Genomic DNA, 16348 nt, shown 5'->3' with positions numbered 1-16348 from the left:
TATTCTGTAAAACAAGTCAGAGCAAAAAATTTGAGCATGAATGACGACCTAATAAAAGGTTTACAGAGCCAGAGCTGGCACACTGTGTATGTGTGTGTGTGTGTGTGTGTTATGTTGCTTGAGGTGACGTTGGTGAGACAAATGAACACGGGGAAAAGAAAATAACCATGATTATTTTTACAGGCGTTTTGGTTAAATGTAAGAGTTTGGGGTCAAGACACAAAGAACTGTTCATTTATCATTTTACCGTGCAGTGACATGGAGTTTTGATGCTTCTCTCTTTTTCTTCTTGATCTGAAGAAAAACAAATACAATGTTCCTGACTGAACCTGTTAATTTAATCAGCACACATGCACAACTACGCTGACGTGGGTAATTTTGAGCAAATTAACACTCATATTATTACATTAATTTTTTCCTTTTTCCTGCCATCATCTCAGAGGCTGGGGCCAGTGTCGGGTGGTTTACTACATGAATGTGGAGTTTCTGGCAGCATTCGAGCTAATTGCAGGGAAAATTTGCCAAAAGTGGAAAATTAGCGGTGCGATACTCTCCGTTTCTCATTTTTTCATCCGCTCTGTCCTGTTCGTAATCACCAGTTTTGGTTTGAACCCTGAAACGTTTCTGAAGAGTTTGTTTTGCCTTCAAGTCCCTCTGAATTAAATCCAGATTCTGTAGAAAATGCATCACATGCATTGTTTCAGGTTTTCTAGGTGCTTCCCTCTCAGCATTCCACAAAAAAACTCAGTAACAGCAAAGAGTTTGCAAATGACACGTCACTCATCTCTGCAGCATGCAGAAAGTTGGGGGGGGGGGGTCACTTTTAAATTAAAACAACCTGTTTCTGCCTTCTGCAACAATCTGAGGACTTGAGTCTAAAGGAGGAATGGAAATGCTTTGGCATAAAGGACTTTTCTCTGTTGGTTTCTGTTTTGATCCAAAATAAATACTCTGTCAAGATGCTCGGGGACATTTTTTCCTGTTGGCAAAGAAAATGTTCAAATAAGCGCTAAAGAAAAGGAGTCAGAGATTAGAATATGGAAATAAGCGTCTTTCTCTGTCATTTGGTTCTTTGCTCAGGTTTGGCATCTAATCTAGAAGAAAGAATTTGGTACTGAAAAAAGCTTTAACCATCGTTGTTTTTTTACACTGTGTTGTTTGTGGTGGCAAAACATTAATGTTGCAGAGCGAACGGAGGCAGTAAAAGAGTTGTGCTGCTTTTAGCCAATCAGAGGTGGCATGTTCTAATATCATGAATATTAATGAATTAGACTCATAATCCTGCTGTTTACCGTACCCCACTCCTCTTATCTTTACTTCCTGAAACAGAAGTGCCAGAAAACGACTCACAAGACATTCATCTATAGCTACTAGGGATCAGAGCCGATTTACTGAATGAGTTTATGCCCCTTTTAAAATGTCAGTCACCCTCCTACCAGAGTCTTACTACACCTACATTTCCAGTTTAAAAAATATGCCACAAGGAAGCATTGCCTGGCGGACCAGGAGGGCAAGTCTGCAGTAGTGAGTGGCGCAGCCTGCTAACACCCTCCCCATTCCCGATCCTCTCACCTCAAAGACTCTTGGTCACTTTGTGTACCAAGGTGCTAGCAAACACACACACACACACACACACACACACACACACACACACACACACACACACACACACACACACACACACACACACACACACACACACACAGAAAATGCAGCATTATAGTCCCTGATAGTGAGGCAAGCTCCTTTGCCTCAGAGCAGTTGTTAAAGTTGGAGGTGTATCTGCTTCACTAGACAACAGAGGGAAGGGGGAGAGGTTGTTTTTGAGGTGAGCAGCCCTGAGCTGACACCTGCAGCTGACATAGAGGTGTACTGGCACCAACCTGTCTGTTTTGGTTTGTTTAGCCACCTGTAGAGGATTGACTTGTTCTCACTGGGAGTTTGGTGGACATAGACATAAAGTTTTGAAGTTTTGGTCCTTGAGCTCCTTAGTTTCGACTATAGCGTTATGGCCTGATGCTCCGTTGTGCTGAAAAACAGCCCGACTGTTGTTGGATGATTGGGAGGAGTTCCTCTGCTAGGATGTTTAGGTCCCATTCTTAATTCATCGCTGCTCTGAGGCTAAACTGTGAATGAGTCCACCCCCTTGGCCGAGAAGCAACCTCACACATGAATTCATGGTCTAAAGGCTTTCCTGCTTACATGATACAGGACTGCTGGGAGTGCTCACCTTTTCTTCTTTAAGCAATTCTTGTACCAGATGCCTCAAACAATCAGAATGGGGCTTCATCAGAGGAAATGGATTTCTCCCAGGCTTCGGCAGTCCAACTCTTAGAAGAGTATCAGCATGTCGTTGGTGTTTTTATTGGCAAAAAGTGGCTTCTTTGCTGCCCTTCTTGACATTAGACCATTCTTAAAAATCTTCTCACTATGCTCCCAGGGGTGTGTCCAAGGAGTGGCTTCGGGTAACACTTGCCACCCTTGGAATCTGATTAACCACCCCAGATGCCCCACTGAGTTCCATTTAAATTGACTTTACACAAATCCACCAAAGGCTTGGGGTTATTTGCCTTTTACACTGGTTTTTAACTCTGGCCATTTCTGTAGTATTATTGTTATTCTTTTTTTTTTTTCAAACAAATGAAAAACAGCATAAACATAGGTGCCACCCGTGAATAAACAAGTATTTCACCTGGACACCCCCCCCCCCCCCCCCCCCCCCGCTTTTTAAAGGCATGGACATGCCACTGGATGCACCCACACCTGCCTGCGGTCTTTCCTGAGCAGTTCTGCTCTGATGTGGTCACACATCTGGACTTTAATAAACATAATGTCATTTTTATGTTCCTGTTTACTCATTCAGAGATGAACAGAGTCACTTAGAGTTCACATAAGTCTAAAAGAGCGTCTCAGATAACCAGAAGAAACGCTCTATACCTATGACAGCACAGGTGTTGACAGGCAGCATGGACCTGATTGGAGCAATAGCCTCCTGCTGACAGACGAGGGGCAGCGAGCCGGTTCTACTGTCCACTCAAAACGGGTTGTCTCAGCTCCTGTCTCAGCCCAATCTCTCAAGGTGGAAAACTAAGGATTTTCTTTCCAACATAGCTGAAGTGAGTTTATAATTAGCAGGAGATTGAAGTTTTTTATCTGTTATCTTCTGCATTACTGAAGCGTAACATCAGATGTAACATAATTTTAGCAGCGATTTCAGAAGGATTATTGTGTCTACGTTTGTTTTTCCAGGTGAAAATAATAACTAAACCTGCAGGATGTGGCGAATAAATATAAATTTTGCTAAAGTAGATATGACTGGTTGCAAATCTGTGGATTTTCATCTGGTGAGAGCTTCTGAAGCAGTTCTTTGCCGTCTGATGAAGCTGTGAGTTCACATTGACAGCAGATGTGTTGATAATCCAGTGCTTTGTTCACATGTTACTTGCTGCTTCATAAATCTTTTGCAGACTTTCAAATCAGCAATTTGCTCCTTCGGTGCTTCTGTAAGGTTTAAATCAGCACCAGCACAGAGATAAATCAGCTCCCACGAGTGATGAGGCCGTCATTGCAGTTGTTGATCTGGCTCATCTTTTGGATCGAGTCTGCTTCACATTCCATGCAGGCAGCAGCACATTCTGATGAGGAGGATGTAAAGTAAGTAAAGGCTTCGACGTTAAAGGGATTTTGCTAAATTAATAAGTGCAGTTCTCATTAAAGGTCTACAATTCCTTGAAGGAATGTGTGCTGCCTGTCTATGCAATATCACAAGCACCTGTATAAACTGTTAAGTGTTTATTTGTTATAAAGCCTTCTTCAGGCTTGTTATTGGAATCATCTGACTCATTTGATGCATTAAAAAGTGTTCTTATATATCAGGAGTGCAGCAGTCAGCATTCTGGTCCAAATGGTGGGTAGATGAAGGTCAAAGGTCTGCTAACCCGTTTGGATCAGTGGCTGCTTTGTGGTCAGTCGTCAACAAGCAGAGCACAAAAGGCAGGCAGCTCTCTCAGCTTTAGAAGCCAGACTGAATTAGTGGTATGGCCTGGACACTGGACACAGGACACTGGGAGAGGACATGAGGAAAAGTCACTGAGTTTGTGCTAAAAACTGTCTTACCTGATATTTTCCCCAGAATCAACCACTTCACAGCAGGAGATTAAGGAGATTTTGGTAAATAGTTAAATGGTAAATGGCATGTATTTGATATAGCGCTTTCTAGAGTCCTGGAACCCCCCAAGGTGCTTTACAACACAATCAGTCATTCACCCATTCACATTCACACCATGGTGGTGATGAGCTACGATGTAGCCACAGCTGCCCTGGGGCGCACTGACAGAAGCGAGGCTGCCGAGCACTGGCGCCACCAGTCCCTCCGACCACCACAGCAGGCGGGGGGAGGGGGGTGGGGGTTGCTCAAGGACACAATGACAGTGACAAACTGAGCGGGGCTCGAACCTGCCACCTTCTGATTACAGGGTGAGCACTAACTCCTGTGCCACCCTATTTATGAATAACCGACACATTAATGAGAACTAGTTTGTTGGGGCTGTGAGTGTAATTCAGAATGTTTACACGTTGCTTCTTTTATAGTGTGAACAGCCTTGTGGTGTCGGGTGACAGAGAGGCACTCTTCAACATGATGCCGTTCACTGGAAATGTCTCATTTACCTTTTTCCCCACACGCCAACACGACTCGCATCGTTCAGCACTTTGTACCTTGTAATCCATGCAAATCACCCGTTATTAAGAAACCGTCGCTTGTTTCTGCTCGACCACATAATTCTTCACTCTGTCCACTGTCTCCTGAAGGAGGACGACCACCAGACTCACTCTCATGCTCCACTCTCTGGGAGCCACCAGCAGCCAAGCCACAAACTGTGATTATCCAGCATTCCTCATGGGGAGACAGCGGCCTCATGCAGCAGAATGTAACCTACACACGATAAAAACCTCTTCAAGCAAAAGACTATTTTAGGAAATGAACAGTAGAAGCTCACCTCTAAGAAAAGCTATCATTACTGTGAGTATTCAGATTTGAGAAATCACAGGATTTGATCGTTTCCAGAAATGACACAAACAATTTTAACCATTTTCCAAACACCAAAGCATTTATTTTAGAAATGATCTTAGACAGACTCCTAATGTAAAGATGCAGGTTTAATTTAGGCATCACCAACAAATGTGGTCTAGTTCAGATTCACTGAAGCTAAACCCTAAAATATTTTGGTGTATTAAAATTCAACATTACTCATACTTTTAATACATTTGCAGTGTACCCTAGTAGGAATGAACACTTTGTAAATCTTTCTCTGGGGGAAAAAAAAGCTGTGGTGCGCCTGTTTGAGGGGGTAAAAGTAAGCCGGAGGAGAAAGTGGCAGAAGATGGCAGGATATGGAGTCTTAAAGGGAGACTAGGGGTCTTTCTCATTGTCAAGGCGCCTGACCTTGCGAGGCCTGGCTGTTATGGTCACCAGCCTGGCCTCTTCAGGCGCAGGAGCCAGGATCACCTAGCCCCGGTGACCAGCCAGATGCCGCCCCTCCTCCTTCCCTCCTCCAGGCTGCTGAGAAGCACAGCTGAGCTGAATCTCTCTGACGACCAACACCTGGGATAAAATGGCTGTGCCTTCAGCAGTCTGGGAGGCAGCAGTGCAGGGGTTCAGCTGTCCTCCAGGCATCGTTTTGGTTTAAACCCCTTTTGAAGTGATGAGTTTTAACTGTAAAGGTTTTAACTCTGAGTGATGAGTTTTAAAGGTTAAAGCTCTTAGAGATCCAAAGGGATCTTTGTTTGATGTCAACTTGGTTGACTCCGTTTTAATGGTTAACTCTGTTTTGGTTTTAAGACTTTTATCAACTTTGTTGTGTTTTAAAACACCTTCAGTTTCGGTAAAACTTTTAACAAAGTTTTAACCAGGCGTTTTAATCGTTGATAAGTTGTCTTTTAATCATTAACCTTTTTGAGAATTTTTGTTAGGCATTATTTTAATAATGCTCTTCACCTGTTTGCTCGCAATTAAACCCATTCTAAATCCACTGTCATATTTTTATGTTACCCCTTCCTTCACATTTTAACAGCACATGTCAGGGTTGTAACACAGGCACCTTGCTTACGAGGACACTGTCCTTCCTTGGTCACAGGAAACGGTTAAATAGAACAGACTTGCATCACGTGACTGCGGCTTCCACGGCGGTCACGTAACGTCATGTGACACGAGAGATAACATTATATTTTATACGTAGAAGTTTCAATATAAATATATAACGAGCCTTTTACTTTTTAAATTGTGTATATGTTTATTAAATAAAAAATATAAGCGAGTTTCTACCCGCTAGCCACAGAAGCTGCAACTACTAAGCAACTAACCAACCATAGATAACTTCTTTGGATCTAAAAAAAAACATTTTTAATTAGTTGACTTACTTTTAAACTTGAAATTTGCCCCTGGAGTAGCTGCTGGCTTCTGATCCGCCATCCTTTTGAAAATACCACGGTGTATTCTGGGTAATTTTTGACCAAGGCTAGGCACCTCCTACAAGACACCTACAAGACACCTCCCATGTATCCTTGCTCAGCTAGCTAAACGGCTAACAAACGGAGAACACACGCCTCGGTAGAACATGAATATTGGAACAGGTCTTGGCGGCTCCTGATGATATGTCTCCTAGGCAACCGGGGCGGGGCCAAGGCATCAAGGTGAGGTTCCTTACCATTGAGAAACACCCAAGGTAGTTTTGGCATGCATTTAGCACCCCCTAGTGTAGTGGTCCGCAAATGGCGGCCCGCGGGCCACGTCCGGCCCGCAAGCTCTCACTTTGTGGCCCCCAAACCCCGTGTGCACCCCCCACCCCCACCCCCGACGACCGACCGGGAGGTTTAGGATAGAGATGAGGAAAAAATCAAATAATCAATGCGTGAGATGCGGGCATAAATGATTTTGCATCATGGAAGACCATAATCAATTATAGTGGAATGTAGTTGTGTTATTTTAACGGCGGCACCAGCGCAGCATCCACATCTGTCAGAGCGGTGTTCTCCATATTTACCAGGTAAGAAACTTTGATCTGCCTTTATGTGGTACTGCAGGGCTGAGCGCTGGAGTTATAACCTGAGACTGAACCCGAATCGAATCAGCCCGACCGGTTCTGTTGGATTTGGGCCATAAATTATGTAAATTGAGCGGGTTGTCGCGCGGCGCGCTCCGCTCGCTCGATCAGCGACTGAGACAGAGAGATAGAGAGAGAGATTGTCTGCTCACACAAGAGAGAGGATCGGAGGACGCTCCACCAAACACGCGTTATTATTTTCATAATTTCATTATTGTTTCTCCTGGAAGCGCTCAGTCAGACCGAGTGCTGTGATGTCGGGAGGTCCGGTCTTGGGGAGGGAGCGGGGTGAGTGATGGCGGCTGCAGCGTAACCTCTCTCTTATTTAGGGACACGGAGAAGTTAAAAGGAGAGAGAAATAGAAGATAGAAGTTCTTGTTCCACTTTATTCTTCTGTTAAATGAAGATAAACTGATGTTAAATTCAGCTTAAAGAGAAAGTGGGAGGAAGCTTTGGTTCATTTTAAGTTACAGGAGATCTTGTTTCCTGTCTGCTCCTCCAGAGAAAGCATGGACATGATGAGGGTCCCACAGGACAGGTTAGTGCAGTCACACAGCCGAGCTGGAGGGGGAAAGGTGTTGCGAGCTTGTGTGTTATGTGCATTACAGCCAGCAATCCAAAAAGCAGCAGCACCCCACCCCCCGCACCCCCACCCACGGCCCTCTTGCTTCTGGGTCTTTTTTGTGTGTGGCCCTCGGATCATTATAATTGAGGACCCCTGCCCTAGTGTCTGTTTGTAGAACCAAAACCTATCTCCTCGCTGGGCATTTGTCTTTTGAACACCTTCATCTAACAGCTGAAACGTCTCCCAGCCTTCCTTAGTGTCTACAGGAGTGGTTCATCACTAAATTAACCAAATCAGCTGTGTTCATGATCTGTGTGATTTTTGGCCATTGCACAGGATGATTCATGTCACTGTGAGAACTCCAGAAAAGTGGCACGTTGTACGGCGCATGATTTCTGTGAGGCAGACTGCACGACGTCTCTCTTCAGCAGGACATGCTGTGTCACGATGACACCTCCCGAAGCATACGTCACTAAGCAGGCCACTAACTAAAACAAAGCTGAATGAATAAAAACACTTGGTTTTAATGTCAGTTCATCACCCAGCTCACCTTCCTCAAAGAGTAAGCTTCGTTTTTAAAACCCTCACTTTGGAGTCAAACTCCGGCTCTCTCCTTTTCCCGTCTTCCAGCTAAACAGCTGATCTGTTTTTTGGTCATTCGTCTTTCTCCTCCTTTATGCACAAGAACCCGCTAAACTAGAGAAGCAACAATCTGTCACTGATTGCTGCAATATCTACACTTTTGCCATGAATTCAGTCTCACTGCTCCGCATCTCTGCTCCATGTGACAGCTCACACCCGCCGTCGCGGAGCTTTATCTGTCCCGACCGACGAGGAATCTGGCTAAGACGGCTGCAAATCGCACTTAAAACATGCAGAAAATGTGCTGAGCCAGACTGTAGTGTATGTGAGCTCAATTTTTTTAAGTCCAGCAGACCGGACCAGCAACCGAGAATTTGCAAGTGGAATATTCTGGCCACAGGGGGCGACTGGGGCTGAGTGGCCTTTCGTTAACCCTGTAAAGGGTCATTTTAGCACAAACTGGCTCAAGAAAATGATTTGAAAATTTGAAAAAGTTGCAAAGTGTCCCTTTAATTTCCTGATATTCAGACACTGTGCCTCAGAATGGCTAACAACAACACAACTCTACCACTGACTATGTTTGTGTTGCAATGTTGATGTTTTATCTCCACAAATAACTCAAATCTGAAGGAGTTCTTCTGTGTAGTGGAGTTGCTAATGCTAAAAGTTAGCTTCTACTAGTTGAGACATCAGTGGTTTGCGTCTCCACTCTGAGACTAGGATATCGATGTTCAGATCCAGTTGGGTCATACCAAAGACTTTAAAAATGTTGGATCGGGGGATTTTAACCACCAAATAGTTTCTGAGCACAGCCACTGCTGCAGCTCACCGCTCCCCATGGGGATGGGTCAAGTACAGAGATGTATTTTCACCAGTGTGTGATGGCTACTATAATCATGTTCTTTTGAAGGATAAAATAACTTATTACAAGTGAACATGATACAAATTAATGTAACCACACATCTTACCAAAAGTTCCTCTTTAGTCTAATGAGTCGGTCCACAGATTATTTCCCCAAAAGACATTTGGATCATCACGGGTCTTTTGGGTGAATGTGAGACGGGCCTGGCTGTAATCAGGCCTTGGTGTGGTTAGGACCTGGACTCGTTATTCCAAACTATCATGATCATGATTAATCAGTTTATTGATGATTTTACCACTTTTCCACATCGTTTCTGGTAAGTTTGTGCATTCTATCCACCTAATAAACTAAATAATTATCTTACTGAAACTTGTTTCCTGATTCAAAACACTGACATTACTAAACAGGCTAAGAAGTGTTCAGAAGGGGTGCACCATGAAGTCAATAAACAGGAGTCAACACCTCTAAACATGAACTTTTAATTATTTTAGACAGGAATGTCTCATTCGTTTACATGGAGAAGGGCGGGGCTTAAAATGGTACTGCAGCCAGCCACCAGAGGGCGCTTGTTTAAGTTTACCCTTTGTAGATTTTAGTCTGAGCACAGAAAATGTAAAGTTCTTTAACCTTGTTTGATATTTTTTACTCTCTCGCACATTTTCATCTTGAATCTTTGAATTTGAAGAAGAAATTTCCAGTCTGTTTGTGAAAGTAAGACTTAAAACTTTGTTAATTAGTCCATCATACGTGGGGAAAGCACAGAAGCTTAAATCAGAGCTGCATCATTTTTGGTAATTCATCAAAACAGTTTTACTTATCAGAAACACTGAATCCGAGACCGGATCTTTCCCACACACTCTTGTGCTTTTCTGTTTCCATTACAGAGTACATCAGAACATACTAACAATCCACACACAATGTTTCTCTGAAAAAATAACGACTCTATTAAATGCACTTTACAGTTTTGATTCACCAGTTGCATCACTGTCCAAACACATTGAACAACTACCCAACAACACCACACAGTAAAGCTCAGATACTTTTTAAGAAGCAGCACAATCAAGTCTTCTTTAAATACCCTTTATTTCTGCTCTTTAAAGGGCTGCATGACTTTGAGATAAAGATCAGTCTCCCTTTGCTGCTGTAAGCAACATGAAAAGATTATTGTTGTATCTGAGAGAGAAGCTGGAGTTTAAAAAAAACTTTGGCTGTTTCACTGCAAGTTCAGATCGTGCAGTTCAACCAGAGATGTGAGATAAAAAGCAATTTGAGTTTTCTTGTAAAATTACAACAAAATAAAAATGAACCAACACCAACACTTAAGGCTTTAAAGGGAGCTGAAATACTGGAGAGAAAAAAGCGTAGAGTCTGTGATGCATATTCAGGTTTAGAGCATGTTTCTAATTTTCTAAAAAGGCTGCATGTGAAGATTATACAGGGCCATGAGAGATGCATAAAACAATATGATTTTCATTTTTCAATTGAGTCTAAAATGTATCTTTAGACAAGTTTTAACATCTGAACTGACTGATCATTTCGTGTCAGATACTGAACATTTTTATTCAGCACAAAACAAAATATCTCTTCTTTGCACAGACACATCCAATCTGAGATTGTTTTTTTAAATATAGCATAGAAGAACTACCATTAAACTAACATACAACACATAAAAAAATGTTACAGAAAGAAAAACCTTTTATTCAGAAACAGGCTACCACCAGTAAATCCATCATAGTGAATATCGTAAAGGCACCTTAGACGAGAATAAATCTTTTGTTAAAGAAGTTTAGGGTTGAGATTTAGAAAAAAGATAAACATAAGAAGCCTTTTCTTTCATAAACCACTGATGCCACAACAGAGCCTGCATATTAAATAAATCTGTCCATAGATAAACCTATTCTGTAATATCCCCATTAAAAGTGCTCCATCTTTGTGGTGGGATGTGATTTTTATGCTAAAGCATGCAGTGGGAAACGGTCTACTAGTCATGCAGATGCAGTGGAGAGACTGATGCTCCAAAATCTAAAAGTGGGGAAAAGCAACACAAAAATATACAAAACAATAAAGCCAGGTTTCATTAAAAATACAAAAACAAATAGCTTTAAAAACCATGTCCTACATGTTCTGTTCTGTCCTGCTTCTGCTAAAACAATCCCCACCCCACCCCACCAACATGAGGACGGGGGAGGTCGTTTTCCCCTCCTTCCCTGGTATCCATTTCACCTCATCCCAAAATGATCCGCTCTGGTGCGTCATCCTGATTAACTACAAGTCTTCCTCCACCTCCTTTTCAACTTTTTTCCCCTCCCTGGCTTGACCGTCTCGCTCCCCCTGCAGGCCACAGGTTGGAATGACGCTGTATTCCCAGGCAGATAGAGAGAGGGGTGGGGGGGGGATGGAGCCTCTGGCTCCAACAAGGAAGTTAAACCAGGAACGTGACTCGGGATCTAATGGTACAAGAAGAGGGTCTCGTTATCACACATTGCTGGCCGGGTGGCAGCGGTAGGAGCAGTTGGACAGGGGGTCTGCGCCGCTGTCCATGTTCTGGGAGCACCCCCCTTCACAGCAAGCTGCTGAGAGAGAGAGAGAGAGAGAGAGAGAGAGAGAGAGAGAGAGAGAGAGAGAGAGAGAGAGAGAGAGAGAGAGAGAGAGAGAGAGAGAGAGAGAGAGATGCATCAGGACTCAGTTAATTTGGTGAATAAACTAGTAGCTCAGCAGATAAAGTGTGAGCTGTAACCTGGATCTTCCTCTGGCATCAGCAGGTCAGTCTGGAGCTGACTGGTTAAGGTGGGGCTGACGCCGTCGCTACCAGTACTCAGCTGGAGGCGTCTCATGTGACGGATCACGGCAGTGGCATTGAACGCTTGCTGGGGAGGAAAACAAGTTAAACCTCACGAAGCAGCTTTATTAGCATCAACTAAGATCAGGAAAATTCAAGAAGGCTGCATTATTTAGTATTAAATAAAAACAACATGAATTATGATCAAGTTTTCTCGGTCAATGAAGGAAAAAAGAACAATACAGCATTTTTTTCATTCAACAATGGAGTCTGACTTGCCTTCCATTTGCTCTTTGCAAAGTTCTTCTTGATCTGTGCGCTCACAGACTCGTGAATGTTCTTGTCCAGGGCAGTATCGCCTGCAATCCTGAGAGAAAAACAGGAAGTGCTTGTGAGCATGCAGATATCATACAACCACAGCTACGGGTGAGGAAATCACCCAAGCACCGACGTAGTTCACCTGTTTTATTTAGGTTTTAGAACACTGAGAAGGCAGATCGTTTAATGTAATTTTAATCATGATAGAGGAACAAGAGCCGTACCAGGGGTGCAGCAGGGCTTGGTCACAGGTGTAGCGGACATTGGGGTCTTTTTCCATAAGATGCACTATGAAGTCTTTAGCTGTAATTAAAAGATAATTATAATAATACAGCTTTAAACGTTTTACACCTGAAGCAAATGTCTTCAAATCTGTAAACGTTTAGATATTTTAGAAGATGAATAGAGAGAAGATGAAGAAGGAAAGCACTGAAGCTTTGGGATGACTTGTTTATGATCAATTCATGGAACAGATAGACACCTTTAAAGAGGTTTGGCTCAACTTTTATAGTAAATAACATAATACCTGAATCAGAGATATCGTCCCAATAAGGAGAATCAAACTCGTACTCTGCTTTCAGGATCTGCTCAAACAGTTTGGCATCATTTTCATCATAGAAAGGAGGATATCCACACAGCCTGTAAATAAGAGGAGAGAACAGGGCGTGGTGCTTTAGTCTGTCTGATGGGAGCAGCTTCTACGGTGGTAAACTAAAGCTAATTATTAAGTACTACAATCATTTACTAAACTTAATATTTCATTGAAACTTGTAAGTGTACTAGAGTACTACATGCAACATAAACTTGAGAGACAGCAGCAGAAAGGCTAAAGGGTAAAACTGCTCAAAACAATAAGCATTTAATAGAATTAAATGTCAGAAACTAAAGTTCTGTGCCAACAATTTTTTGTTTTGGTTTCCCAAATGTTAGTAAACCATCCAACAAATTAGACCGTTTTTGTTTGTTTGTTTGTAGTCATTCTATTTTAAGATGACTTTTGTTTTCTAACTTCCTGATTCTGAAAGTAAACTAATAAAAGGAAAATGCATCAGCAACTATATTGGCCGATGTTGGTCATTTTGAAACGCATCGGTATTGTTCCGAAAGGCAAAACTGGGCCAATGTTAACCGATATTTTTCCATCTTGTTTTCGTTAATTTATCTGTTTCAAAGGGTAATGGTGGTGATGTGCAGTGTTGGGAATGTTACTTTTAAAACGTAATTAGTTATAGTTACTAATTTACTTTGTCAGAAAAGTAACTCAGTTACCGAGTTACAAGATTATAAAAGTAACTAATTACCAAGAAAAATAACTACTTAGTCACTTTTTTCATTAAAGAATGCAATAAAAATGGGTTCCCCTCATAATTAAACTTACTTCATTTACTATAAATTACTACAATAGTGAAATATAAATGACTAATGACTGGAACATAATAAAATGTATGTCAAAATGTTTTTTATAAAACTGAATAATCTAAATAAATAAGCACTTAACAGGAGGAACTACTAACAGGAACATTACACTTATCTAGACTATTAAAAGGTCACTGTGTGATATTTAACAAGACCCCAATCAGCTAAAATTTAAAATTGCAAATAGAAACACCTGTAAAGGTTCCCGAGCCTTTAAATGGTCTCTCAGTCTAGTTAAATTACAGAAATAAATGTAAATTTGCACAGCATTTTAATTTTTCCAACTTCACATAATTGTGTGTTTTTAGCAGCATCTCTGTTGCTGGTAATCTAGTAACGGTTAAATAAATAAATAAAATCCTTTAAAATGACACTAGAAGAGGCACAAGCCTGATGGAGGACTTACATTTACTAACTTGGGTCAGACCCAACCACAGAAGAGCTGAAGCTGGGTGGTAAACACACACAGGTAGTTCTAATAACACCTGAGCTCCATGCCGTCTGAGACTGATGCATCAGCGTTACAGCGGGGCTAAAGACATGATCAGAAACAGGTTACAGCTGGATAATCTAGGAAGGTAGAAGATCAGGACGTCTGAGCGGTGAACAGGTGAGCGGACCTTCGGGACGTCCCGCTGTCACGCTATGAAGGGCACGGCTGCAGATCCACACCTGCAGCCGTAGACTATTCATCACGTCTTCCTCGTTCTTCACGGCCGTGATGCTCTTGGATGAAAACATCTGCCTCTTTAGCTCCTGATCAGCTGACGACAGCTTCAACACACCGCGCTGCTTAACGCACGCATGTCCTTATCAGTAACAGAAACAACGTTTTGATAAAAGAAGACTGAATTAATTAGTTTGCTCGTTACTGAAAAAATTTTTTTTAGTAACGCGGTTATTTTATACAGCGTTATTCCCATCACTGCTCTGTTGTGTCTACAGCAGGCAGTGACTGAGACCGTGAGGGTCTCCGCCCACCCGGCCAATCATCATCGTGTTTGTAAGTGCGTTACCGACACCTCTCTCTCCCTGGCTGCAGCTGAAGTGTGGCGGTCAGAAAGCCTCACACTGCTGCTCAACGTTCGACAAGCACATAGTAACGCACAACCTTCCGTCTTCAGTAACGGTAACGGCGTTGCAACAGTGGGAAAAGTAAATAATTAGATTATTCCGTTACCCAAAAAAAGAACGCCGTTATTTTAAACGGCGTTATTCCCATCACTGGTGATGTGTAATTGTTTAGCCATGTGACAGTGATGGTAATCATCTCAGAAGCATGAACGTGTGTGGTGTGTGTACAGCATTTAAATACACAAACACATGTATATCAGTATAGGCAAATGTCGGTTATTGGCCAAAACAGCAATATTAAAGGTATAGCGGAGGATCTTTTTCTTTCTGGTCCGCATAACTGTCAATTATTCTGGTGAACTATTCACGCAAGGTTGTCGTCATAAGTGCTCGTTGCTGGGAAGTTTCCACTTCCTGCGCAAAGCGAAGGTCGCCTCTGTCGCCGGTTTTCTGCTCAGCAGGTGAGCTAAAGTTCAGCATGCTGTTTGGAGAAATTAATTTTCGATTACTGCTAGAAGAAGTGCTGCAAGGCCAGCAGCTACTTGTAAACACGAGGATAACTGGGCGTTCTCTCTCATGCACATTTTTTTCTAAACGTGGAGAGGGCGGATCTTTCCTGTAATTCAGAAACATCCTCCACCATACCTTCAATACTGAATATTGGTATTGGCCCAAAATTTCATATCGGTGCATCCCTAATACTTACAGAATATAAGAGATGACGCCAATAGACCAGCAGTCCACTGCTTTGCTGTAGGGTTTCTGAGCCAGAACTTCAGGGGCTTAAAGGGAAAAGACAAGATACAGATCTGTAGTCAGGATACACATCTGAAACTTTATAATATTGTACACCTAGACATGTTTCAGTGCAATGACATCACATGGTTTTACGTTTCCTTGTCATGTAAAACAGATCAGCTCATTTTAAAATGGGTTCTGACTCATTTACCAACATATCCAGGTGTTCCACAGGCTGTTGACATCACGCTGCCGGAGCCCTCGATTTTAGAAAGACCAAAATCACTGATCATGATCTTTGAGTCTTCGTCCATGCTGTAGTACAGCAGGTTCTCCGGCTAGACATTATAGGATCAATGCAAAACAACAAATACAAACATTATACCCTATAGTGTAACAAACAACAAGCGTGCAGGCCTGACTGACCTTGAGGTCGCGGTGCACAATGCCCAGCTCATGGAGGTACTTGACAGCATCCAGGATCTGCTGAATGAGCTTACTGGCATCTTTCTCAGTGTAGAATCCCTTCTCTATGATACGATCAAAGAGTTCACCTCCAGACACCCTGCAGCAAAACAAGCATTTACCAAAACCTGTCAGCATCAACACAGACACACAACATGGACATGAGAGATATCAGACAGGGGAAGTTTGAAAGCATGAAAAGGGTCAGAGGAAGTAAAGTGCAGGAACTTATTACTAACCAAATACAAGAACAAAGAAAGCCATTTCTGTTTTGTTGATAACATTCAGAAGCAAGTTTCCAACAATCAAATAAAAACATAAAGCAGTTCATGTTAAAAAGGTAGACACTGGTTTTAGCCACTAGATGGAGACCTTACTCTGGTACAAAAACAGAAACAGTCAACCCTCTCAGGCTCTAAATAAGTTTTGATAAAAGGACGAACAACTAA

The 16348-nt window shown here is 42.3% G+C and overlaps 1 protein-coding gene across 1 annotated transcript in view; it reads right to left on the bottom strand.

Moving 5' to 3' along the window:
- Positions 1-11563: 11563 nt before the first annotated feature.
- Positions 11564-16348, bottom strand: part of camk1b (calcium/calmodulin-dependent protein kinase Ib) — a 46642-nt gene continuing 41857 nt past the window's right edge. Inside the window, exons 6-13 of the mRNA XM_070549313.1 lie at positions 15861-15999; positions 15646-15772; positions 15403-15478; positions 12733-12845; positions 12431-12509; positions 12168-12255; positions 11847-11976; positions 11564-11682 (exon numbers count right to left, since the gene is read on the bottom strand). Coding sequence (XP_070405414.1) covers positions 11585-11682; positions 11847-11976; positions 12168-12255; positions 12431-12509; positions 12733-12845; positions 15403-15478; positions 15646-15772; positions 15861-15999 — 850 coding nt within the window. The 3' untranslated portion in view covers positions 11564-11584. The remainder of the gene's footprint in view (positions 11683-11846; positions 11977-12167; positions 12256-12430; positions 12510-12732; positions 12846-15402; positions 15479-15645; positions 15773-15860; positions 16000-16348) is intronic.

The sequence above is a fragment of the Nothobranchius furzeri genome, chromosome 3 (genome assembly GCF_043380555.1).
Source record: "Nothobranchius furzeri strain GRZ-AD chromosome 3, NfurGRZ-RIMD1, whole genome shotgun sequence".
Lineage (NCBI taxonomy): Eukaryota > Metazoa > Chordata > Actinopteri > Cyprinodontiformes > Nothobranchiidae > Nothobranchius > Nothobranchius furzeri.
Note: the sequence above shows the minus strand (reverse complement) of the source record. Positions and strands in the feature narration are given on the sequence as shown.